Source organism: Cetorhinus maximus, chromosome 11 (genome assembly GCF_964194155.1).
Source record: "Cetorhinus maximus chromosome 11, sCetMax3.hap1.1, whole genome shotgun sequence".
Taxonomy (NCBI): Eukaryota; Metazoa; Chordata; class Chondrichthyes; order Lamniformes; family Cetorhinidae; genus Cetorhinus; species Cetorhinus maximus.
In genome coordinates this window covers 109,938,793-109,965,740 of record NC_135889.1, presented here as the reverse complement: position 1 = coordinate 109,965,740, position 26,948 = coordinate 109,938,793, and the positions used below count along the sequence as shown (strand labels likewise).

The following is a 26,948-nucleotide window of genomic DNA, read 5'->3' as shown; positions in this document are numbered from 1 at the left end:
TCCTGAATGTTCGAGTGCTGAAGCGGTATTTAAAACCCTGTTGCTGATTTTCTTGTCATTCACAGTGTGCAGATAGCAGACCTATTAGATACCAAAGAGCTGCTGGAGACTTGTGTGGATGATGTCATAGGAGTGGCTGTTACCATGACAGCACCAGGAATTTCAGAAGATTCGGTTCAAAGTTTGACCTCCGCTGGAACAAACGAGAGTGCCTGTGAAAAACTGGATTCAACTGGTAAGAGGGGAGCTACTTTGGTTGCTTTGCTATTGTGATAGTGGGATAAGAGTGTTGTGTATATAATTTGAGTTGCACGGTTTTATAAATAATGCTTGCATTTGTATAGCTCCTCATTACATCAAAACCATGTCGCACAATGAATTAATTTTTTGTTACAGCATGCATTACAGTATGTGTAAGAGTTTATTTAAAGTGTAAAGTTTATTTAAAAGTTGTTTATTATCAAAGGACACTTTTATTCTGCTAGGTGGCCTCTTTTTGACAACTTCTGTAAAGCTAGGTCAATCTTCTCAAAACCTCAACACTCTGGGACTATACCTCCCCATAGCGTATAGGCAAACATGAAAATGCAAAGGTTATCAACATTACTTGACTTACTTTGTTTTCCTAGCTGTGGTTGGTATCCTGCACTAATGGGCCTTGGGCCCTTCATCTTAGTTTTCTAATTTATCAGAAGGATCGAGTTATTTGCCCATAACTCCAGTTAATTGAACTTTGCCTGATTGTTCATATTGATGGATTCCTTAAATGGGTGTTACTGGTTTTTTCACACCCTTCCATGGCCTTGCCTCCACCCCCATGTCTGTAACCTCTTCGAACCCTGCAACCCTCTGAGATCTCTGAGCTCCTTCACGTTTGTCCTCTTGAGCATCCCTGATTTTCATCACTCCACCAAGAGCAGCTGTGTCTTCAGTCGCCCAGGCATTAAACTTTGGAATTTCCTCCCTAAACCTCTCCTCTATTTCTCTCTCTTCCTTTAAGTAACTCTTGAAAACTTACCTCTCTGAGACCAAAGGTTAGATCACTTGTCCTAACATCTCTTTATGTGGCTCAGTGTCAAACTTTGCCTGTTACCCTCCTGTGGAGCACCTAAGGACATTTTTAGCACATTAACGGCATCTTAGTAAATGCAAGTTACCACAGTTTTCACGTTGTTCTAGATATTTGCTGGTCAGGCATCAGCAATCACTCTGGTGTCCTCAATGATCTGGAGTCAGCCTTTTCTACCCATTATGTAGACAGCCATACACAGGCTGTGTAAATATTATGCCACAATGTGAATTCTCTATGGCAAGTGAAACAAGGAGACGTTAATATAGTGGGTGAATTATTTGCATATGCCTCAACAGTAAACAGTTTTCCCTGAGAATAATCAATTTTCCAACAGAGTTACATAAAGTAATAAAAATGCAACGTGTTATCTCGTTGTTGCTAGAGGCTCCTCAGAATGGGATGGGGAATAGTGGGGGAGGCTGCGTCATTCACTCGATGTATGAATTGCATTCATAACAGGAACTCAGAGACTGCTTTTTTTAAACTGCTTGTTATTGATCCCTTTTGCCTCTTCATATTTCAGCACTGGATGAAGTAGTAGCAAGACTGAAACAGCTCCAGATAGAAAGCAGCCCTGTTCCTGGGACCAGGCCCAACGTAAACCTCAGAGTGAATGCCAATAGCCAGGTAGGAATGAGATTAGTGGCTTTGCCATGGTTTCAATTGGGTTACCTGTGTCAAATGAACACCTCATGCCCCCCTCTCTTTGCCAAGTGATGCTGTTGGCCTGTACACAGGCACTGGTGATGGTACAACAAGTGTTGCAGATTAAAATGAATTGGTAATATTCAAAATTGAACACAAATTCTATTTATGTTGCCTGAGGACATCACAAAGCCTCAGATATGGAAAGGCCTGTTAACTTGTAAGAATATATAAGGGGCAGGGCTAAGCTCTTATGCCTTTCGAGCCAGCTCTACCATTTGATAAGTCCAGGGATGATCTACCTTATTCTTTTTGACCTTGGAATGTGAGTATTACTGGCTAGGCCAACATTTATTGCTCATCTCTATTTGCCCATGAGAAGGTGATGATGAACCAGCTTCTTGAATTGATGCAATCGATGTGGTCTAGGTGCTGCTAGGGAGTTCCACGATTTTGACCCAGAGGTGATAAAAGAACTGCAATATAGTTCCAAATCAGGATAGTGTGTGGTTTGGAGGGGAACTTTGCAGGTTGGTGTTCTCATGCATCCGCTGGCCTTGTTCTTCAAGATGTTCGAGGTTGCTGGTTTAGAAGGTGCTCTGGAAGGAGCCTTGACCCCACCTTCCCTTAATTCCCTTAATCCAAAAGATCTATTGATCTGTCTCTCGAAGGGATTCAATAACCGAGCATCCACAGCCCTCAAGTAGAGAATTCCAAAGATTTATAACCCTTTGTGTGAAGCAATTTACCCTCATCCCAGCCTTAAATGGCTCTCCCTTGTTTTAAGTCTGTGATTCCCCTATCTTTCCAAGTCCTCCCATAAGCCATGTATAATTTAGTCTATCATGGTTACATTTCACTCATTTAACCTCTTGAAGGAGGGTTTTGGTGAAAACAACCTGATCCCCTGGTGCTATTGAGAAAAAGCCCATCCTATGATTTCATCGCTAACGTTCCAAAATGTTTTCTCTTACTTGTGTAAGTGAGTAGCTCAACACTATTTCTCGGTCCCAGAGGAGACAATGACATCACGCCAACATTTAAAATATTGCCTCCAATAAATGGGTTTGTGTCTCATGCTGGTGATATTAATCATATTGGAGTTCAGGCAGTGTGTGTTTCTGGAAGGGCTGCTTGATTTTGAAATGTTGCCTGTTTGTGCCAGAATGAAATTGTGAAGTTGATGGACAAGGACCTCAAGAACACAGCCAATGCCACTTGCCCTGTGCTTCCCGAGGACGTGAAAAGTAATATTTTGAAAATGCAGGCGGAGGTTGCCATGAAGGTAAAGCACATATGAAGGGTGTTTTTTTAAAAAATCTAAATAACTCAGCTGCGGGCATTATAGCAAACTTAAAAATAGGCAAAAAAAAATTGGAAAAATCGAAGACCTTTTTCCTAAAGCAGTCAACAGGTGAATGCAGTTAGATTTACATATAATTTTAAAAGTATTTCCTAGCGGCATTTATCTCAGCTGCAAGCTGACAGTACAGGAATTGTTTTCCTTGTTTCTCTAGCTTTCACACAATGGCTATCTGATATAATCAATATTCATGATCTCTGTGTAAAATCAAACTGAGCGTTTTGATTAGACTGAGAGAAATATAATGGACTGGGACTTCTATGGTCAAGAATTGCTGTCAACCTGTGATGCTGTAAAGGCATTGAGCCCAGGTGTTTTCTTTGGCTCTGTGATGGCGTTTTTGCTTCTGGGTCAGAAGTTGTGGATTCAGGTCAATCGAGGCTGACACTCCAGTGCAGCACTGAGTGTGTGTTGGCGGTGTCAGCTTTCAGTTAAGGCAAGGCCCTACCTGTCCTCTCAGGTAGACGTAAAAGGCCCTCGGACATTATTTGAAGAGGACAGGGGAGTTCTCTTTGGTGGCCAGGCCAATATTTATTCCTCAACTTACAGCACTAAGCAAAACATTATCCAGTCATTGTGACATTGCTGTTTCTGGAATCTTGCTGTGTGCAAATTGGCTGCTGCATTTCTGACATTACAACAATGACAAAAAGGAAGTACTTCATTAGCTGTTTGGGTTGACTTGAGGCTTCAAAAGATGCTATATAAAATTCAAGTCTCCCTTTCTAAAAAGATAGCGCTGCTAGTGACCTGGTCGCACATTGGAATAGTTAGTGCCAGGATTGCCCCAGTGTCTGCTTTACGCGGATCACAGCTGTGGTACTAGTGACCGTGACTGGATTCCTAACTGTTGGAACCTGTATCATTCACCGAAATAAGTAACTTCAGAGAAATCACAACCAAATCAGTTGAATTTCTAACAATTAAATCCAATTTATTACTATTCTGGTTTCAACAGGCTTGCATTGTACGTCCTGTGTTATGCACAGTCCAGTCAATCAGTGACACTTTGCAATGCATGTGAAAGATTCTGAATTGCTGATGTGTTAAATTATGTGCAGGTCACACAAACTTGGACTGACTGGGAACTTTTGATTTAAGTGCTACTGTAAAAAGCTTCTTTCAAATAGTTTGTCCAAATTTTAATCTAAAAATTTAGATGAACCTCGGTGATTTTGTAGCTTTATGTAATTTTAATAGGGGGGCAGTGAGGTATGGCGAGAGGGGTTTGTGTGCTGTGTACTTACTCTGTCGCTGGTAATAATGTGAAATGGTGTTGGTTATTACTCTATCGTAATAGAGTTTTGCATTTTTCTTCCCAGGTGGCAAGCGATGATACCAGACTGAATGAAAATAACACTAACCTGTTTGACACGGCATTCAGGTATGGGTACAAACACAACTTTCACAGTAGAATTTTCATTTAAGTCCATATATAATTCCTTTATGAATATTTATTTCTCCCCCAATGCTCTTCCCAACTTCCCCTGAGAGTGCTGATTCTCCCCGGGTACGTTTTCACTGACACTGGCAGCCCTCCAGTACCTCACTCACAAGGGCTATCCTCTGCTCGAGGAATGCAGGAAGTTAGCATGTAGGTGCAGAAAGCAATTAGGAAGGCAAATGGCATGTTGGTTTGGAGTACCAGAATAAAGGAATCTTGCTGCATTTTTACAGGGTTTTGGTGAGACCATATCTGGAATACTGTGTGCAGCTTTGGTCTCCACATTTAAGAAAGGATATCCTTGCATTGGAGGCGGTACAGCGAAGGTTCACTCGGCTGGTCCCTGGGATATGAGAGGTTTGTCCTGTGATAGGGTAGACGCTGAGAGATTGTTTGTTTCCGCAGGTCGGAGAGTCTAAAACATGGGGGCGCGCAGTCTCAGGGTAAGGGGCCGATCATTTAGGATGGAGATTAAGAGAAATTACTTCACGCAATGGGTTGGGAATCCTTGGAATTCTCTACCCCAGAGGGTTGTGGACGCTCCATCATTGAATACATTTAAGACTGGGATAGACAGTGGCTTGACGATTTAAGGGATATGGGGAGTCAGTGGGGAAATGGAGTTGATGCCCATGATCAGCCCTGATCGCACTGAATGATGGAGTAAGCTTGACGGGCCATATGATTGTTTACTGCTCCAATTTCTCGTGTTCTTGTGCATGCAACTCTAGATGGTGGCTGTTAGCAGGTTATTTGACTGTATGGCGTTTGTATAGGTCCCTTAGCCAGATGGGCATCAGGGAGTTAGCTGTGCTCTCTGGTTCAATATATTTTCTCCTTCCAATGGTGCACCAATACCACATCAAACTGTACTGAAGGAGCACCGCACTGTCTGAGGTGCTGTCTTTTGGATGAGATGTTAAACCGAGGCCCTATCTGTCTGCTCGTGTGAATGTATAAGATCCCGTGGCAATATTTCGAAGAAGAGCAGGCGAGCTATCCCTCATGCCCTGGTCAACACTTATCCTTCTATCAGCATTGCAAAAAATAGATTATCCGGTCATCATCACATTGACATTTGGGGGAGATGGCTGTGCATAAAGTGGTCGCCTTGTTTCCCACATTGCAACAGTGACTACATTTTAAGAAGTACGTCATTGGCTGTAAAGTGCTTTAAGACGTTGGGACGGTTGTGAAAAGTGCTTTATAAATAAAAGTCTGTCATTTTCCTTTTCAAACTCTCATGCCAAGTTTGAAAGACCAAATTCTTATATAGCCCAGCAGGGCATCTCCTATTAGAATATTTTGTTGCTGCTTATTTTCACCTCCATAACATTTCCTGACTTTCCCCCTTTCTCAGCTTATCTGCTGCTGGAACCCTCACTCATACCTTGTCACTTCTTGATTTTTACCGCTCCAACCCCCAGCTGGTCTCCCCCACTCTACCCTTCGTAAACTTGAGGCCATCCAAAGCGTTGCTGCCCATGTCTTAACTCACATCAAGTCCCGTTCCCCTATCACCCCTCTGCTCGTTGACTGACATTGTCTCCCAATCAAGCATCATCTTGATTTTAAAATTCTCATCCTTGTTTTCAAATCTCTCCACAGCCTAACTCTGCAATCTCCTGCAGCCCCATAAACCTCTCAGATTACTGCACTCATCTAATTCTTGTCTCTTGAGCATCCCCGATTTTAACCGCTCCAGCTTTGGTGGCCATGCGGTCATAAGAAATAGGAACAGGAGTAGACCATTCGGCCCCTCGACTCTGCTGTGTCATTCAGTAAGATCATGGCTGATCATCTTGTGTTTCAGTTGTCTAGACCCTGATCTCTGGAATTCCCTCCTGACACCTCTTCCCCCCTTCCTTTCCTCCTTTACGACAGAATCTCAGAATTGTTACAATGTGGAAGGAGGCCATTCGGCCCGTCGTGTATGCACCAGCTCTCCTAATGAGCTTTTCCCCTGCCGCCTTCCCATAACCCTGAACATTGTTTGAAAATGCTCCTTAAACTTTGGCCAAGCCTTTAGTCATCTGACCTAATATTTCCTTTGTGGGGAGGCAGTGGCATAGTGGTGGTTTTGTTGGATTGGTATTCCAGAGACCCTGGGGAATGATCTGGGGACCCGGGTTTGAATCCCACCATGGCAGATGGTGAAATTTGAATTCAATAAAGATCTGGAATTAAAAGTCTGATGATGACCATGAAACCATTGCCGATTGTTGTAAAAGCCCATCTGGTTCACGTAATGTCCTTTAGGGAAGGGAATCTGTCGTCCTTACCTGGCCTGGCCTACATGTGACTCCAGACCTACAGCAATGTGGTTGACTCTTAAAATGCCCTCTGAACAAGGGCAATTAGGGACGGGCAATAAATGCTGGCCTAGCCAACAATGCCCACATCCCATGAGTGCCATTTTTGCCTATAAGGCTTCTGTGAAGTGTGTTGCAACATGTTATCACGCTAAGGTTGCTATATAAATGAGTTGTTGTAGACTTGTTCAATTTTAGCCTTGTTGGTTCTTGCCACAATGGAGCTTAAAAAAAACTTGGTGTGAATATGGGCCTAAATATGAGAGTGTGTTTGGCTGGCTTAATAGTTTTTCTTTGCACATCAGCTAGGCTCAATTGGCCCTATCAGCTGTGTTAGTAACGTTTGAGGTTCAAGCCCCATGCTGGGCGCTGAGCACATAATCTAGGCCTCAGTGCAGTATTGAGGGAATCTGCATTGTCAGAAAGGATGTCTTTCAGCTGAGACATTAAACTGAGGCCATCTCTTCCTGTTCAGGTAGATAGAAAGGATTCTGTGGCGCAAAAGTGCACCTGACTAACATTCCACCACCCTCGGCCAATGGCATTGAAAACAAGTGAACTGGTCATGCATCACATTTTCTGTCTTGTGTGCCACATGTAGCAGCGGCTGAACTTCAGGAAGTAGTTCATTGACCGTGTTACTCTTTGGGATATCTGAGCACATGTCAAGGTTCTCATATAAGTGCAAGTTTTTTTCCTTGCCCTGTAGTTCCTGACCTGGCCACTAGATGTTGTATGAGTGTAGCCTGGAATTGCTATTTTCATCACATGTTCCTCCTTTTACAGTGCTCCCCCCCCCCCCCCCCCCACCCCCCCCGCCGTCTTGTAAGAAATTGTGGGGATTTTGGGCTTCAGCCACCTTTTCATTATTCTATTCAACAAAATACTGATGTATAATTGTGTTTGTTGTTTAGTAACAAGTTTAAGTGCATCCAATTAGAATATCTTCAATGAAAGCTTGAGGAGGATTTGATTTTAAACTGTTACTGAAAGGTGACAATTTTTGGACATTGTTAGTGTTTAATATATACCCATCTTCCAGCGCCTCTGTGATTTTAGCCAGCGATCAACGAAACTGTATGGATCAGGAAGACTCGAGTGTCTTTCTGAGTTAGTTGGTCTCAAATGGGGCTGTTAGTGAAGGAGCTGCAATTGTCCTCTGTGCCTTTGGGTTAGAGAAGGGACAATCGGCTCGAGTTCATGATCCTGATCTCTGTTCAGCAATCACTGCCAGAGCTGTGACTGGATTAGATTCTAAAAATGATGCCTTCCCCAGTTCAATAACCTATCAGGGCTCACTTTCTAGGCTAGTTGGATGAGGTACTGAAGGGTTTCCATGGAACCACAGCAAAGTGTTGGGATGTTCATGAAAGGCAGAATTGCATTGGTCTGAGTTACAATATCACTTGTCAATTGAAACGTTGAAGTGATGATGTACATTAGCCTGCTCTCTGCCACTAGTCCACACTGCCATACTTGCATTGTTCATCAATAGCTGCCACCACCAACATCAATTTGACTTGCGCAGCACCTCTAACAGAGTAAGATGTCTCAAGTGCAACACGGCCATATTTTTTTAAATCTATTTGTTCATGGGATGTGGGCGTCACTGGCTAGGCCAGCGTTTATTGCCCATCATTAGTTGCCACTGAGAAGGTGATGGTGAGCTGCCTTCTTGAACTGCTGTAGGTACACCCACAGTGCTGTTAGTGAGGGAGTTCCAGGATTTTGACCCAGCGACAGTGAAAGAACGGTGATATCTTTCCAGGGGCAGGATGGTGAGTGATTTGGAGGGGAACTTCCAGATGGTGGCATTCCCATGTGCCTGCTGCCTTTGTTATTCTAGATGGTAGAGGTCAGGGGTTTAGTGGTGTTGTTGAAGGAGCCTCAGTGAGTTCCTGCGATGCATCTTGTAGATGGTGCACACTGCTGCTACTATGCATTGGCGGTGCAGGGAGTGAATGTTGAAAGTGGTGGATGGGATGCCAATCAAGCAGGCTGCTTTGTCCTGGATGGTGTTGAGCCATCTTGAATGTTGTGGAGCTGGACTCATCCAAGCAAGTGGAGAGTATTCCATCACATTCCTGACTTATGCCTTGTAGATGATGGACAGGCTTTGGGGAGTCAGGAGGTGAGTTACTCTCTTCAGGATTCTCAGCCTCTGTTTATCAAACAAAATTTGACACTCAGCCATGTGAAATTAAATCGGGTGACTAAAAGCTTGCTCAAAAGGGTAGGATTTAAGGAGTGTCTTCAAGGAGAAGGGAAAGGTAGAGAGTCAGAGAGGTTTAAAGAGGGAATTCCAGACCTTAAGGCCCAGGTAGCTGAAGACATGACCACTAATGATAAGTGACTGAAATAGAGGATTCACAAGAGGCTAGAATTGGAGAAGCACAGATATCTTGGAGGGTTGTGGAGCTGGAGGGGATTACAGAGACGGGGGTGGGTGAGGTGAAGCTATGGAAGGATTGAAAACGAAGATGAGAATTTTTAAAATTGTAGTATGGCCAGACAGGGAGCCAATGTAAGTCAGCAAGCATATGTGATAGGTAGTAGTTAGTGCTATTCTAGACAGTCGATATTGTGACAATCAGTAGACTACCCACATTTGATATGAGTGTATATGGTCATGCTATCTGTCATATTTTAAACAGGGGATCAGGAGCCACGGACACCATTTTATTGGCGAGCAAAATCCCAGAGCGACAAGGTTCCTGGGGTCCACTGAAACCCATTCCCGTTGGCACCCCCTTCAACCTGTAAGTACTTTTCCATGTCCGCTAACGTATAGAAGGACAAGGGCAGCAGACACTTGGGAACACCATTAGCTGGAAGTTCCACTCCAAGCCACGCACCATCCTGACTTGGAAATGTATCATTGCTCCTTCTCTGTCGCTGGGTCAAAATCCTGGAACTCCTTCCCTAACAGCACTGTGGGTGTAGCTACACCACATGGACTGCAGCGGCTCAAGAAGGCAGCTCACCACCACCACCTTCTCAAGGGCAACTAATGATGGGCAATAAATGTTGGCCTAGCCAGCGACACCCACATCCCGTGAATGAATATTTTTTTAAAAATTCTTGCGATACTGCAATTGAGGTTAAAATATTTGTGAAGAGGGCAAATGGTTCTACCCAGTCACCATTTTACAAATGGAAAAACTGAAGCAAATGTGATTGCAGAATAATTAACAGGAGAAGAAAAGCGAAACCCAGGCAACAACCCCAACACAAGAAGAATTGGGAGCAGGAGTAGGCCATTCGGCCCCTTGAGTCTGCTCGGCCATTCGTTAAGATGGTGGCTGGTCTGATTGTGGCCTTAACTCCACTTTCCTGCCTGCTGCCCCCGCCATAACACCGGACTCCCTTGTCAGTCAAAAATGTCTAACTCGGCCGTGAATATATTCAATGGCCCAGCCTCCACTGCTCTGAGCAAGAGAATTCCACAGACCAATGACCTTCCTGAGAGAGAAAAATTCTCCTCATCTCAGCCTTAAATGGGGGACCCCTTATTTTTTTTTCCAACTATGTCACCTAGTTCTAGACTCCCCCCACCAAAAGGGGAAACATCCCAAATGTGGTTACTCTCAGTAAAGCCATTAATATTTATGCAAGCACTCCAGTATTCTTGTCTGACTTCCCTACTGCTGCATCCCACTTCAGAACAGACAGCTGGGTTAGGTTAAGATTAAAGCTAAACACTGAGCATGACCCCCGCCGGGATTATTTAACTGCAGGCAGCCTCTACCGCACCCGGGGATATGGTTTTTGTGTTGTTTTCTTTGTTGTACTTTTGAATTGAAATGCTTTTGAAAGGATGATTGCTTTTCACCTGGTGGCCCAACCTATCCGGCCGATCAAACTGCTGTGCTGTTCCACGCGGGATTGAATTCTTAGGTATGGGAGGGGAGTTGGAATTTATTTTATGTGGGGAATGAATCTTCATTAGGCCATTGGTTAAAGTGGGAGAGTTTTTTTTTAACATCATCATCATAGGGGAGGTGGTGGCGTAGTGGTATTGTCACTGGGCTAGTAATCCAGAGACCCAGGGTAAAGCTCTAGGGACCAGGGTTCGAATCCCACCACGGCAGATGGTGAAATTTGAATTCAATAAGAATCTGGAATTAAAATGTCTGATGATGACCATGAAGCTATTGCCAATTGTTGTAAAAAAACCCACCTGGCTTGTTAATGTCCTTTTAGGGAAGAAAATCGGCCCACATGTGGTTAACTCCTAAATGCCCTCTGAACAAGGGCAATTAGAGATGGGGCAATAAATGCTGGCCAGAGGCACCCACATCCTATGAACAAATAAATTTTAAAAAAATCTGAGGGTACAGATGTTTATAGAATGTTATGCAATTGGGAATGTAGAGAATGAGCAATGGAATTAAAATTTGGATTTTGATTTGGTGGTGATGTGGGGTGAGGGGGGCAGCAAAGATTAGGAGCCTGGGGTGGGTTATATGACAGTCGCCGTGATGCCCTGTCTAGTTCTTCAGCATATTAACTGCCTTGTCCTTTCAGCTTTTCACTTTTTAAACACTTGAATGAATACAATTTGCTTTAAAAACCCCCAGCGTTTAGATAGAAAGATAATTGGTTTGTTGTAAAATCATCATGTCAGCTGGTGCTGAGTAGTGATGACGTTACAAATAAAACAAGTAATCATAATTCATAACATCCTTATAGACAATCATTAAAACAAGAATAAAGTATTAAATAATAAAGATTATGAACGCAATTATGAACATGTCAGAATACAAATAATTACAAAACATTACAAAATGTAGGTTTTCTTAATTTACAGTATAGAAATGAGAGATGCACGGCACTCTGCATTTGTATTACAGTCCAAAGATCATATTTTGTCAGGCTGAGTTCATTATATCCTCAGTCATACTATTTGAGTTTTATAAAGTGGGGGAATTTGAGCTGCCTTTGTGTCAAAACCTCTCTGTTCTTCACTTTATTCCAGCGATGATCTGAATGAAAAGGAGACGGCTCCATACGCTGAAGTTCCAAACCTTCCCTCGACTTCAGCTCCCATAGAACCACCCAGTGACCTTCCAGCTCTAAAGGTAAGAAGGAAGGATCAAAAAAAACAATTCCAGCATCTTTTGCATTCTCAGGGCATCCCAAAGCACGCTCCCAACCAATTATAGGGGTTTTAACCCCCTTTTGTAGGGGGAGTCACTGTTGCTATGTAAGAACATGTGGTGGGTGACTTGCACCCAACAAGCTCCCACAAGCACCAATGTGAAAATAACTAAGGAATCTGTTTTGACTGTATTTGACGTGTATTTAAGACCGAGATAGATAGGTTCTTGATTGGTAAGGGGATCAAAGGTTACGGGGAGAAGGTGGGAGAATGGGGTTGAGAAACTTATCAGCCATGATTGAATGGAGGAGCAGACTCGATGGGCCGAATGGCCTAATTTCTGCTCCTATGCCTTATGGTCTTATGGTATTAGTTGAGGGATGATTGTCAGTTGGGGCACTGAGAGAACTCCCTGCCAGACCATGCAGGTATCCCATCAAAAAGACCTGAGGCAATGCAGCAGTTCTAAAATCACAGCCGAGATAACATACTCAAGCCCTCCCATTGGTGGATAATTCCATGCAGTTAGATTCTTTACCAAGTGCTATCTCAAATCTAAGATGACTAAGCACGGAACCATCCCATTTAAATGGTGCACTACAGCAAGCCACCTTTTGAGTGCAGAATCTTGTTATTAACCTGGACACTTCTCATCATGAACATGCATAGACCTTATGAGTCCTCATAAGATTGGTTAATGGGTAATTGTTCAAGACCTCTCAATCCTGCTCTTGTTATAATTCTGCAAGTATTTTTGGCAAACATTTCAGGTAGAGGTTCTTTTGCGAACATTGGATGTATGTTAATATTCTTAACATTTCCTCTTATTGTATCCAGTGTTCAACATTTGCTGTTTTGGTTTTCTCTTCCTGCCTCAAGCTGAGCTCTTGCTGATACCTGACCCGTGGTGGCAATAGCCGAACCCAAACTCTAAATGATAGCAATTCAACCGTAGGGTTGTTCCGACTAAACTAGTCTGTAATTAGCCGTAACTGGAAAGTACTTTGTAAGTAGACTAAGTTTGTTTCTTTCTTCCAGCCTTAAGCAGGGTAAACACACTCTTCTGAGAAAGCTGAGGATTAATTAGCTAATTAGTTGAATCTGGTTTCTCCAGCTCCAATTCAGTTTAATATAAATTCAGGGTTCTTTAGTACAGCTAAGGCAAATGAGAGCTGCTTTGGAACTGAGTGCATACCTGGGAGTTTGGCGAGTGGGGGAGTTTGGCGAGTGGGGGAGTTTGGCGAGTGGGGGAGTTTGGCGAGTGGGGGAGTTTGGCGAGTGGGGGAGTTTGGCGAGTGGGGGAGTTTGGCGAGTGGGGGAGTTTGGCGAGTGGGGGAGTTTGGCGAGTGGGGGAGTTTGGCGAGTGGGGGAGTTTGGCGAGTGGGGGAGTTTGGCGAGTGGGGGAGTTTGGCGAGTGGGGGAGTTTGGCGAGTGGGGGAGTTTGGCGAGTGGGGGAGTTTGGCGAGTGGGGGAGTTTGGCGAGGAGGGGAAGGAGGTGTTCCATGCCTTTTGCTTTTTCTACCCCTTTCACCCTACAGGAATAGGTTCTTACTTTACTACAGGGAAAGTTGCTAGCTGTTTCATGAGTATCTGCTAAGTGGTTAAGGTCTATTTCAGCCCTAAGATTTCAAATAGTATGCGAACTGGTGTTAAAGTTAATGAAGTATATTAAAAAGGAAAATAAATAAGTGAATGATGTAATTAATTCAAACATCTTAAGGATGGCAAGACAGGTGATGTGCCAGTGCTGCAGCATATGGGATCTCATGGAAGCAGTGTGATCCAAGGCAAACAAGCCTGCGGTAAGTGTTTGTGGCTCAAGGAGCTCCAGTTCAGAGCCATTGGGCTGGAGGCTGAGCTGCAGACACTGCGACACATCAAGGAGGGGGAAAGTTTACCTGGATGCTTTATATCAGGAGGCAGTCACACCACTTAGGATAGGGACGTCTGATTTGGTCAGGGACAGGATGGTGTGACTGCGAGTGAGGCAGGTAAGGGGACCCAGAGGACAGGAATGCAGGAGCCTTGGCTTGTGTCATTGCCCAATAGGTATGAGCTTCTCTCAGCTTGCGTGGATGAGAGTTGGGGGCTGCAGAGTGGATGAGCAAACTGACCATGACACTGTGGCACAGGAAACCATCCAAGCAAGGGGGGAGAACAAAGGAATGTAGTGGTAGTAGGGCGCAGTATAGTGAGGGGGATTGACACTGTTCTCTGCAGCAAAGAGCAAGAGTCCAGCCAGCTGTGTTGCCTGCCTGGTACCAGGGCTCGGGACATCTGCTCAGGGCTGGAGAGGAACTTGCAGTGGGAGGGGGAGGACCCAGTTGACGTGGTCCATGTAGGCACCAACGACATAGGCAGAACTAGGAAAGAGGTTCTGCATAGAGAGTATGAGGAGCGAGGCACCAAATTAATAAGCAGAGCCTCAAAGGTAATAATCTCTGGGCCATGTGCAAATTGGCATAGGGTACATAAAATTAAACAGACAAATATGTGGCACAAAAACTGGTGTGGGAGAAGTGGGTTCCAGTTCGTGTGCCACTGGCACTAGTACTGGGGGAAGTGGGGGCTGTACCTTTGGGACGGTCTATTCCTGAATCGTGCTGCAGTTGTCCAATAGCACTAGTTCTAGCGAGCCACGAAACTAGGGAAGGGGAGAGGATTTAAAACTAAATAGTGGGTGCAAGGGATAAAATTTGGGAAAATGTGGTAAATCAAAGAGTCAAGAAAAGATGGGAGAAGGGTAGTAATGTGGGAAATGATAGACAGTGATAGGAAGGGACAGGGAGTATAAATCTAACAGTAAATCAGATAAGGCTAGAGGTTACAAAAATATTAGGACAAAATTAAAGGCTCTGTATTTGAATGCACATAGCACTCAAAACAAAATAAATGAACTGAGAGCGCAAATAGAAATAAGTGCGATCTGATAGCCATTACAGAGACATGGCTGCAGGGTGACATAGATTGGGACCTGAATATTGAAGGGTACATGACATTTAGGAAGGACACGAAGCTAGGAAAAGGTGCAAGGGTGGCTCTGTTAATTAATTATGATATTAGCACAATAGATACTGATGAGCTAAGTTCAAGAAACCAGGATGTAGAAATGGTTGGGTAACGATGACAAATGATAACGGCAAGAAGTCACTTCTGGGAGTGGTATACGGGCCCCCTAACAGTAACCATACAGTAGGGCGGGCTATAAAGGAAGAAATAGTGGGACTTGTCAGAAAGATACGGTGATAATCATGGAAGATTTTAACCTGCATATAGACTGGAAAAATCAGATAGGCAAAGGTAGCCTAGGTGAGGAATTCATAGAATGTTTTCAAGATAGTTTCTCGGAACAGCACATTCTGGCACCAAACAGTGAGCAGGCTATACTAGACCTGGTATTGTGCAACAAGGCAGGATTATTTAACGACCTCATAGTGAAGGTGCCCCTAGGTAGCAGTGATCATAAAATGATTGAATTTTCCAATCAGCTTGAGGGAGAGAAGAGCGGGTCCAAGACTAGCATTTTAAACTTAAAGGCAATTATGAGGGCATGAAAGCACAAATAGGTAAAGTGAACTGGCAAATTAGGTAAAGGGATAGATCAATGGAGATACAGTGGCAGACATTTAAAGAAATATTTCAGAGTACACAGAATAGATACATTCCAACGGGAAAGAAATATTCCAAGGGGAGGACCCGCCATCCATGGTTAACTAAAAAGAAGTGATAGGTGGTATCAAACTTAAAGAACAAGCATTTCATTGCGCAAAGACAGGTGGCAGGTCAGAAGATTGGACAGAATATAAAAAACAGCAAAGAATGACCAAAAGATTGATAAGCAAGGAAAAATTAGAGTACAAGAGTAGGCTAACTAAAAATATAAAGACTATAGTAAGAGTTTCAATAGATATTTAAAGAAAAGAGTTAACAAAGTGAGCATTGGCCCTATAGAAAGTGAGTCTGGAGAATTGATAATAAGGAGATGGTAGACGAATTGGACAGGCATTTTACATCAGTCTTCACTATAGAGGATAAAAGTAACATACCAGAAATAGCTGTAAATCAGGAAATGGAAGGGAGGGAGGAGCTCGGGGGGAAAATTACAATCACTAGGGAAGTGGCGCTGAGAAAATTGTTGGAGCTGTGGACTGACAAGGGAGAACTCACAATTTGTCTCAGTATGTTGTCCAACTACTTTCCCCACAGGCAGTGTCGAATGTGTAAGGGCCGGCCAGGCTTTGTTGGAGACAACTGGATTTCTATATTTCCCCAAGCATCTATTCCGACACAACATCCAGTTGTCTTTTTCCCCAACGACCTGATTCTCCAGATATTTGTATACATCTCACCTACAGGCAGCAGATCACAAATCCTCCCAGTCATCAAGATATAGAGGAACTCCTTATCACTTGGGTGCGATGTTGACAACCCACTGCTTGTTGCTAATCCATTTTACCACAAGAGGGCAGTAGAGTCACCCGAGAAAGGATCAACGAACTTGTCCGGAGCGCTGTGCCTCTGTGGTAACAAAACCCATTATCCTGATCACATTTGACTGTTTTGTTGGATCCTACTCTGGTAGAATTCTACAGATGCCTGGTGCCCTTCTAGTGCGAGAGTTGCTAGGTCATCAGCTGGGAACTCTACAGCGAGTAACTTGCCCCCTGACTCTGCAAAGTGTGATGGATTGATTACCCCTGACTTGTGCCTTGTAGATGGTGGACAGGCTTTGGGGAGTCAGGGGGTGGGTTAGTCGCTGCAGAATTCCCAGCTGTTGACCCGGCAGCTTGTTTGCATGAGTGCAGCTCCAACAACACTCAAAGCTCGACAACATCCAGGACAAAACCCCACCCACCACCTTAAACAATGATTCCCTCCGCCACCAATGGCAGCAGTGTGTACTGGTTACAAGACTTGAGCAACTTTCCAAGGCTCCTTCAACAGCACCTTCCAAACCCTCTGCCCTTGTCCCATATAGGTGGTAAAGGGCAGCGGGAGCATGGGAGCACCACCGCCTGTATGCTCCCCTCCAAGTCGCTCACCAAATCCTGACTTGGAACGATATCGGTGTTCTTTCACTGTCGCTGGATCAAAAACGTGGAACTCCCTCCCTAACAGCACTGTGGGTGTACCTACACCACTTGGACTGCAGCGGTTCAAGAAGGCAGCTTCACCACCACCTCAAGTTAAATTAGGGATGGGCAATAAATGCTGGCCCAGCCAGCGAAGCCCACATCCCGTGAATGAATGAATTAAAAATAAAACTGAAGTGGACTGTCTTCATGGAGGTTTTGTCACATTAGCACCTCTTCCAACAGCCACGTCCAGTCAAACAACTTTTTTAACCCTCCAGCAATATATTTACAGTGAATATAAACCAGTATTCAAAGAAACTGAAAACGCAGACAACTCCCCAATGGATTTTCCCTGGATTTGCTTGTAGCAATCTCCAGGAGGATTAGTTTTTAACCCCTGGAGAGTTCAGGGCAATCCTGGAGGTATGGCAACTCTACCCGGTACCTTGCCTGCATTTTAATTTTTTACATGAGTCTGGACAAGTGTCTAGCTGGTAGTGACAGGATTTCTCACATTCCTTAGGCATGAACAACAATGGTTGCTTTTTTTTTAATCGCCTCCCTAACCTGAGCTTAAAACAGAAACCTGTTTTAAGCCTCTGCAAAACTCAGTAACTTTTAAACGCACTCTGAAATCAGTTAGTTTAATAGAAAGTCAGATTGTTGACCGTCAATTGGTCTCAGTCCTGTGCTGTGGTGAATGAGCTCCCTCTGCTGGAATTGTCTTGCAATTGCATGTTTCAAATCAAAGGTTACATCGTGTAAATTTGAGAGATGTTTGTGTTTGTTTCTTGAATTGTTATTAAACTTTGAACACTTCTTAGGGCATAATGTGCTTGAGGATAAAACTTGCATAATGTGCTGAGGATAAAACTTGCACATGTGTGGCACCTCCAACAGGCTGACTAAGAGAACAATTTTCATTTATATAGTGCCTTTAACGTAGTAAAAGTGTCCTGAGCTAGTTCATGGGAACGATTATTGAACCAAGTTTGATGCCGTGCCCCATAATGAAATATTGGGACAGGTGACTAAAAGCTTGGGTCAGAGATTTTCCGGACTGTTTTAAAGGTGGACGAGGTTTAGGGAGGGAATTCCAGAGCGTAGGGTTCCGGCAGCTGAAGGAGTAGCCGGCAGTGATGGAGTGACTAAAATCAGAGAAGTGAAAGAAGCGGCACATGGAGAGCCGGCCATAGTCCGAGATCAGGAGGGAAGAGGGCATGGAGCGATTTGGAAGCAAGGATGAGAATTTTAAAATTGAGGTGTTGGCAGCCAGTGTAAGTCAATGAGGGCACGGGCGATAGCTGAATGGAACTTGGTACCTGTTGGGGTCCAGAGAGCTGAGTTTTGGATGAGCTCAAGTTTACAGAGGGCGCAAGTTGGCAGCCAGCCAGAATTGGGATCATAACATCTACAGGTAATAGAGGCAAGGATGAGGATTTCAGCAACTGGTGAGGTAGAGTTCGAGTCGGGCATTGTGATGGAGGTGGAAGTAATAACAATACCAATGTTGTAATTCCTGAGCTATCAACAAGTCCCCCTCCAAGCCACTTGCCATCCTGACTTGGAAATATATCGCCGTTCCTTCACTGTCGCTGGGTCAAAATCCTGGAGCTCCCTTCCTAACAGCACTGTGGGTGTACCTACACCACATGGACTGCAGCGGTTCAAGAAGGCAGCTCATTATCACGTTCTTGAGGGCAATTAGGGATGAGCAATAAATGCTGGCCCAGCCAGCAACACTCACATCTCATGAAAGAATAATAAAAAATAAAGCTGAGCTATCTCGAGTGGCATTTTATTTCTCTTTCCCTAATTTATTCACCAATTTCTCTCTCCTCCGCTGCTGAAGGTACCAATTTCGGATCGGGTATAGGTGCCTCTTGAGTACCTGTGCGGTTGATGTACTATCTTCGATCGTGGAGTATGGGCAGGCTATGTGACCATCCGGGTGTTCACTCATGAGCCTGATCCTGTTTAAAATGGAGAGGGGAGGCCATTCTATTTTCCTTTAGTCCGAGGTGTTATTCTGTGTCGTTGGGAGTAACTACACGAAGCCGTACCAGTGAAATCCTAACAGCTCCTCCCTCCCAATGACCTCCACGTGCTGGTGTAACGGAGAAGTGAGAGCCTCCCGCTTGATCCCAGGCTAGGTTTGCACTGGGTGCCTCCAGGTTCTCCCCACTTTTTCATTTGACCGGGAATTAATCTCTGCAAATTAAATCTGTCCGCCTTCTCACTTTTCAAGGCAATTGCCCTACTTAAAACCAGGTCGTGCTGCTGCTTCATGTAGAACCAGGACCATGTGAACCAGTGACCAATAATCAGGAGAAAAATCCATTAAAACGAGCTGGGCAGTAACAGGGAGAGTACTTAAAATTTCTGGGCTTTTATATTTATTTAACCCCTTTAACTCATCCGTGCGCATCATTCAGCTGAGTGATCAGATTAGGAAACGTTTTGTTTCTGGCCTCCGAGTATCAGCTTGTCTTCTGCTTTCTGACAGTTCTGCCTGGAAAAGTTTTCACTGCACAATCCCTAAAGGCCACTGCCGGATATTTATATGCTCATAGATTCTTTAATTGCTCCCCCCCCCACCTCCGCCCCCCAAAAGAACCACATGAACCACCTTCACCTACTGAATTCCTTAAAATGAATAAAAAATTCACCAAGTTCCCAGTCCCCCTTCCAGACGATCCAAACTTCAGGTTATGTCAAACCTCCTCCTCCTTATTCAGGAGCGTCCAAGCTCTCGTGGACCACGCTGTGTCGTAGAGCACCACAGTCAGCATGTAATGTTTAAATCCAAATTAATCGCCGTTTATATGGCAAGTGGCTCCCACCAGACGGATCTTCGATCTAGGCTTTCCTTACCAATGGGACCACAGCATCAAAAGCAAAGCTCATCAAAGAACGGGAGGCACGATGGAACTGAATTGTCGGTGACCCTGGGGACAATAGGTTGGACACCCTTGCACTATGCTGACTGTGCACTAATACCCTGCACTGTGCTGACTGTGCACTAATACCCTGAAATGCTACTTTATTCAAACACCCAGCACTTACTTTTGAACTGGGAGCCCTGAAAATATGATTTCACTTTTTTGCCTTGAAATCTCATCCTTTTCTGTCAGCTCATCACAGCCTTCATGATTGAACATGGTTGTTGTTCATTTCTTCTAAAATTGCGTTCTCTTTATACGGCATTGTCTAGTGTAACAATGTAATTTTGGACAATCTGGAGTCACTGGTTTGCTCTCCCGGTGTGATATTTAATGGTTTTAAATATACACAGTACAGCCCGTGTTGATATTTTAAACATGTACAATCTGTAATTCTGATCAATTAAAGGGCTTGTTAATTGCTCTGTCATTACTCTTTGATCTCTCACAGACACGAGCTCTAAGACATTCTGACGCCCCAGCCTAACTCTCTAGTTGTTGTTATATGAGTGCTTGGCTGCCTCAAGAGCCAGTCTCGAAAGAAATTAATTCCTTAACATGCGAAGTGCTTTGAGATGATTCGATGATGTCATGAGGTGCTACATAAGTACACATTTGCCTTAACTTCACCGATTTTTGAAAGGGAGGCAGTAGCGTAGTGGTAATGTCACTGGGCTAGTGATCCAGAGGCCCAGGCTAATGCACTGGGGACATGGGTTCAAATCCTGTATGGTAGCTGGTGGAATTTAAATTCAGGTAATGAATCTGAAATGCAAAGCTACTCTCAGTTAATGGTGACCATGAAACCATCATCAATTGTCATTAGTGAACCAGATGAGTTTTCCTTAATGTCCTTTTAGAGAAGGAAATCTGCCCTCCTTACCTGGTCTGGCCTAGACCTGACTCCAGACTCACAACAATGTGGTTGACTCTTAACTGCCCTCTGAAATGGCCTAGCAAGCTGCTCAGTTCAAGGGCAATTAGGGATGGACAACAAATGTTGACCTTGTCAGTCACGCCCACATCCCATGAAAGAATTTTTAAAAAAAACTGCGATAAGCTTAGATGTGTTAATAAATGGCCTGTGACAGGCAGTGAAGAGTTGGTATTTCCATATGCTGTGTATAATGATACTGCCGAGATTCTACAATGCAGCTCATCACTGTACAGTGGAAGTTGTTTACACTGTCACCACAGGTGGTGTGGAGGAGTTCATATCCAACAATTAACTCGCTCACACAGAATCAGAGGCCTTTAATAATGTTTATTTTTGGAGGTTGTGTCTCGTGGGATCATAACGAGTTCAACCAGGACTGCCCCTGCACCTTAATCGACTTCAGCCAAGCCTTGATTTGTAGAGTTGCTTTAATATGTAGAATGATGGTTCATTCTAGTCACATAACTCACCTGGTCCTGGCTTTTGATGCAGACACAGAACTTGCCTATCCCTAGCACCACCAGTTTATGCCAAAATGGCAGCATTAACGAAGTGGAACATTTCAAGGTGCTTTAGTGGGTGGAGGGAGGCACCTAATCAATATAGAAGGTGGTTCAGGGAGAAACCAAAGACGTTGTTGAAGAGATGTTTTACATACATATTAAACAGAGTCTACAGTACAGAAACTGACCTTTCAGCCCATCTGGTCCGTGCTGATGCTTATGCTTCATAATGGCCTTCTCCAACCCCTCTTCATCTAACCCTTTTGGCTTACTTTTCCTTTCTCCCTCATGTGTTTATCTAGCTTCCTCCTTAAATGTGTCTGTGCTATTCGCCTCAACTACTCCCATCTGGTAGAGAGTTCCTCCTGAATTCCTTACTGGTGACTGCCTTTGTTATGTTCTACTGTTGGGTCACTTTTCTCATGAACCCATTTACACGCTTATCTGTCAGTGGGTGAGTTAATGACAATATACTGCAGACACAGAGACCAATATGAAATGAAGCACATGCTATTTGTTTACACCGACAACAGAGCACTAACATGGTGTGTGCTTCTCCAACCAGACCCTACTCTAGACTAACATTAACGTTGTAGCCCGTGCTGCACAGCTACTGGGCCATACAGTCACGTGGTCAATCTGCCCACATTCTCTTAAAGGTGTATTGCACCTCAGATTACCACAGCCTTGCATTTATGATGACCCCTAGTTTTTATCTCTCCCACAAGTGGAAGCAATTTCTCTGTCTGACCTGTCAAACTGCTTCATAATTTTAAAGACCTCGATTAAGCCACCCCTCCCCACTCCACTGTCTTCTCTTTTCGGGAGAGAAGAGACCCAGCCTGTTCAGCCTTTCCTGCTAAATATATCATCTCAGTTCTGGTGTCACTCATTCTTGTAAATCTTTATTTTTTTTTTGCACCAATCCTAGTTCCTCTATATCATGTTTTAAATATAACAAGGAGACTGGAACGGTGCAAAGTATCGACCTCGCATTTGAAAGTATCAGTAGCTTTTTGACGGCGAGAGTTCCAGATGATCTTGTGTGAGGAAGTGTTTCCTGACATCACCCTTGCAGTAACTCAGCTGTGCACTGGTTTTAAACCCTCAAACTCTTTCGAGTTATCAACAGTCACAGATTGCAACTCTATTGAGTACAATCACAGTTCTTGGTTTCCGGGAGTGGGACATGAACCCACAACCCTCTGGTTCAAAGGCGAGGGTGCTATGAACTGCACATTACTATCTGAGATCTCAATTGGAGACAGCCTGCTCTTTGAAGCACAGAGCTTACAATATATAGTACATGGGTGAACACATCGAATCACCAACTCAAATTAAGCATTGCCATTTTATTACATTTTTGGCAAAACTTCATTTTTAAACACACTTCAAATGTGCCTCAGAGCAGAGTTACTAAAGACCGATGTGTTTGTCAATATTAAGAACTGGCTCTTTACGAAGTGCTGTGTCCAAGTTGGCCTGAATTAGTTCCAGAGAGAAGTAGGAAAGTGCTCAGTAACGTAAGCACACAACTAGCTCATCACTTATCCTGTTTTCAATAGCCACCTGAAACTTGATGCCGATGACAGAAAGCAGGATAGCTGCAAATTTATTAACAGAAAGAAATGTTTAGATCTTTTCAAGGGATTCCCATTCTGCAAACTTGGCTGCGCTGTAAAATGTTTTGAAGATTTTTCTTTGAATCCTGTGAATTTCTGGGTGACGTCACTGGGCTGGTATTTTGATGAAGATTTTGAAAGTAGGGAGAGAGATGCGAGGGGCGTACAATAACTTTAGCCTAGATAATTCTGGGTGCGAGCCATGGCAGCTGAAGGATTTGGCCACTGATAGGGGAGCGAGGGGTGATGATGGGGATGTGTGGCGATGCAGACTCGGAGAGCAGAAGGTGCGAATGGAGAGGATTGTAGTGCTAGGGCAGCGTGTGGCCACTAGAAGCACTGGGGGAAGAGTAGGCAGTGGTGTAGACAGCGATGACTGGGATGGTATGGGGGAGCAGGAATGGGTGTGAGACAGGACGGTGCTGTGGGATGGAGAGCATGAGAGAGCTGGAGACGACAAAGGTTTTCAGCGATTCTGGGGGAGCAAGCTGAGGACCGAGACAGGCAATGTATCAGGATCTTTACCTTAATGGCAAGTTGATTTTACTTCTCCTGGTCTCCATGGGCTAACGTTGTTAATGGGGGACGTGCTACTAGACATCCATGAACCTGCTATAGAAAGTGCAGAATCGAAGACTGGGCAGTTTCAACTCATTAATCTTCCGCCGTCACTGATTCTGGGAGTTAAATGGCTCCCCCTCCCCCACCCCCACCTCGAGCTGCTGTACTGTGATTTGAGAGCCTGTCTCCAAAGCAGTTTTTCTGGGACACCGAATTGCACTGGTTTATTTTTCTGCCCCTGTTGCGTTTGCAGAACGTTGCTGAGGATTTGGACAACCTGTTATCGGCACTGAGCGAGAACCTGATCGATTTCACTGACCCTACGCCGCTGGTAGGTTCTGTTTATAAATTGAGTTTTGCCGCTGCCATGAGATCATTGTAGTTTGACCTGTCTTAACAAGTCGCTGCCTTTGCAGGAACCGGCTCACTTTCTGCTTTCCTTGTCGGTAGAGGATCTGCATAATTACCTATTCATGGGAAGAGTCAAAGGGTTGAGGCAAAAAATACTTGCATTTACACAGCGCCTTTTATGACCTCAGGAGGCCCCAAAGCACTTTACGGCCGATGAAATCATTTATGAAAGTGTAGTCGCTGTGGTAATGTAGGAAACACAGCAGCAAATTTGCACAGAGTAAGCTCCCACAATTAATACTAAGCTGTAAAGATCAGATAATCTTTTTGTGATGTTGATTGATCAATACCTATAGGGTACGTGTCCTGCCCTGTACCTTTTTTTTTGAAATAGCACCATGAGATCTTTCACATCCACCTTAGAAAGCAGACAGGGCAGGGCCTTGGTTTAACATCGCATCCTAAAGACGGCACCTCCGACAGTGCAGCACTGCCTCAGTGTCGCACTGGGGCTGTCAGCCTTGGGTTTTTGTACTCAAGCCCTAGCTTGGGACTTGAACTGGCAAACTTGTGACTCTGAGGTGAGAGTGCTACTGACTGAGATTGACTCAACTGAAGCCCTGAAACTTCTTCACAACTGACAACCTATAGTTTGATGACATGAGTTCCCTTGCACCTCATTCCAGAGCCACATGTCAAGGACCCTTGAGTCATTTGTAATTTTTAACACCTTATTGGAACTACTTGCAATTCTATTTTAATGCACCCCTGTTACATTTGTCCCCAACCAACTGAGTCACTCAAATTCTTTGTTCATTTTCCAGTTGGCAGCCGTTTGTGCCAATTTCACTGCAGCATTACCATCAAAGAGCCCAACGTCAGTCTACAACTGATCATTGCTGTTCCTTCAATCCTGTATTATTTTCAGCTATCTTGCTGAGACGGTGCTGATCAATCAAGATATCTGCTGAAGTTAAAATGTCAAGTGAGCTTCATAGAAGAAATACTTAGCTATTTGAGTATTGCAGAAAAAAGAGAAATGCTGTTGAAGATTTTGGTCTTGCACTCATCAGGACAGATGCAAGAATACCACACTTCAAAGGGAACAACAATTTGTACTGCATGGAAAAAAAGGGTGCCAATTGGTTGGCAAGTGGTCTCTGGTCGAGGCATTGCCATGAAGAACGTGCCAAGAACGATTGCTCCCTCAGTTTTTGTTTAATTGAAAAAAGGTGCAATGCCTGCACATGTTCTTTGTGTTAGCAGAGAACAGAGCCCTGTGTGTGAAAATATATATATAGCTCCTAGCAAACATAAGTGAGTCACATTGTAAGTCCAACTGATAATCTTAGATTGGTTGTTTGTATATTTCTTAGCACACTCGGGATTGTTCAGTAAGTGCCGTCCAATCACTGAACCACGTAATGCTGGACACTGTTCTGAGATTTGCAAACGTGGGCTGGTTAAGTACAATCCGTACTTTGCCTATTGTGAGTAGTCGAGGGGATGTGCTGTTTGATGTGATCCACCAATAGTTGGGACACACGGCCTACATATACCTAGCAGCACACCGGCACTGAAATTCATACGATGTTACTCATTTGTGTGGTAGGCAGTATGTATTTTTGGCTTGATGACAACATCCTGTTAGTGGAGAATATTACTCGTGTTGCTCCTGCAAAAAGGCTTCAAGCGTATCTCTTTTGTTTCAGCAATACTCAAGTTCTGCACTACCAAATGACTATTTCACTATTTCCTCTGATGTTTGTGCTTTTATTAAATTTTTTGATGTCAATGTAGGGCAGGGTGGTTCCGAATGGAATTTTCAGTCGAGATGTCTCTTCCGCTGTAAAGATATCAACACCACTTGCTGAACCTGCACTCTTTCCACTTCCAACTCCCACTCCAGCTCAACATTCCTTGGAGTCAACATTTCCAACCAGGTGAAGTCTCACTAACAACGTCTACCACTGAGGGATAAATGAGTATGTTTTAAACCCAGGCCTTGTGTTTAGCAGAAAATGGGAACTGAATCACTAGAACTAAGTGTTTGTAATTCTATTAAATGTTGCATCTGGGTTCCTCTACGTATATAATTTCAAAGATTGCATCCTCAAATCCCTGCATGTCATTGTGTCACCCACCGCTCCCAGACCAGTTATGCTCCCCAGCTCATATATATTCTGCTTAACATCTCCAACCCCCATCCCGCTCCAGCATTCATGGCAGAGCCTCAGCCCAAAACTCTGGACTTTCTTCACCTCTCCAAGTCTCTCTGCCTTGCTACGTCTCACCCCCCACCATAAAAAAAAACTGCCTCTCAACCCCATCTCCTCAACCAGGAGCTTCAGTCACCTCCCTTAATGCTCCTACCCTCTCCCCAACTCCTCTCACTGCTCTCCTCTGTGTGCAGTGCCCTGGGTCCTGTCACTCTTTAAAGCTGTTATGTCAGTTGTTAACATGTTGTAATGGGATATTGTTTACCTCCTGCAGCATTGCCGCCAAGGTTGTGGAGAAGACTGTGAAGCCCAAGGGGTTGTTGACAACAGAGTTGTGAGGACTACAGGGCTTACCTTTGACCCATTTATGAAATGAAAATGACAGTCAAAGGTGGCCTGTCTGCATTTAGACTCTTAAGATACTCCATGCGGAGTAACCCAGCAACATCAATGATCTTCTTTTGTACAAAATCCAAGCTCCAAACTTCCTCCTTATCAAATAAATGTACGGGGTGGTCGCTGTAGGAACACTCTCCTGGTGGAATCTTGCTTTTTGTACCCACAACAAAAACAAAATGGCTTCTAGTCCCTATTAGAGAATGTGAATTCCTCCTAACCTACTGATGGGTTAAAACTACTGGAAAATCAAACACAAGTAGAGGAGGCACCTTGATCAACTACCATCATTTCATTACAAAGAATAAGACATGCTTTGCCAGTGAGAGGAATGGCTTCTATTGACTACTGATCCTAAGAGCTGCTGTCAGAAGCTGGAGTGACGCTAAAGGAATAATCACTGAG

At 44.1% G+C, this 26,948-nt stretch overlaps 1 protein-coding gene across 1 annotated transcript; it reads left to right on the top strand.

Annotated features, from left to right (window-relative positions):
* LOC144686314 (band 4.1-like protein 5) lies at positions 1-26,842 on the top strand. The gene is made up of 9 exons (XM_078551395.1): positions 1-235; positions 1,596-1,699; positions 2,883-3,002; positions 4,403-4,464; positions 9,491-9,595; positions 11,815-11,917; positions 23,831-23,908; positions 25,729-25,871; positions 26,422-26,842. Exons 1-9 carry the CDS (start codon positions 145-147, stop codon positions 26,483-26,485), a joined length of 870 nt encoding a protein of 289 aa, XP_078407521.1. The 5' UTR covers positions 1-144; the 3' UTR covers positions 26,486-26,842.
* Positions 26,843-26,948: the final 106 nt, after the last annotated feature.

Bases quoted from the DNA above. Each gene is read 5' to 3' on its own strand.
- LOC144686314 (XM_078551395.1), top strand. From the start codon at position 145: ATGACAGCACCAGGAATTTCAGAAGATTCGGTTCAAAGTTTGACCTCC. The intron at 1,700-2,882 runs GTAGGAATGAGA...TGTTTGTGCCAG, and splicing joins GAGTGAATGCCAATAGCCAG to AATGAAATTGTGAAGTTGAT. The intron at 4,465-9,490 runs GTATGGGTACAA...TATTTTAAACAG, and splicing joins CTGTTTGACACGGCATTCAG to GGGATCAGGAGCCACGGACA.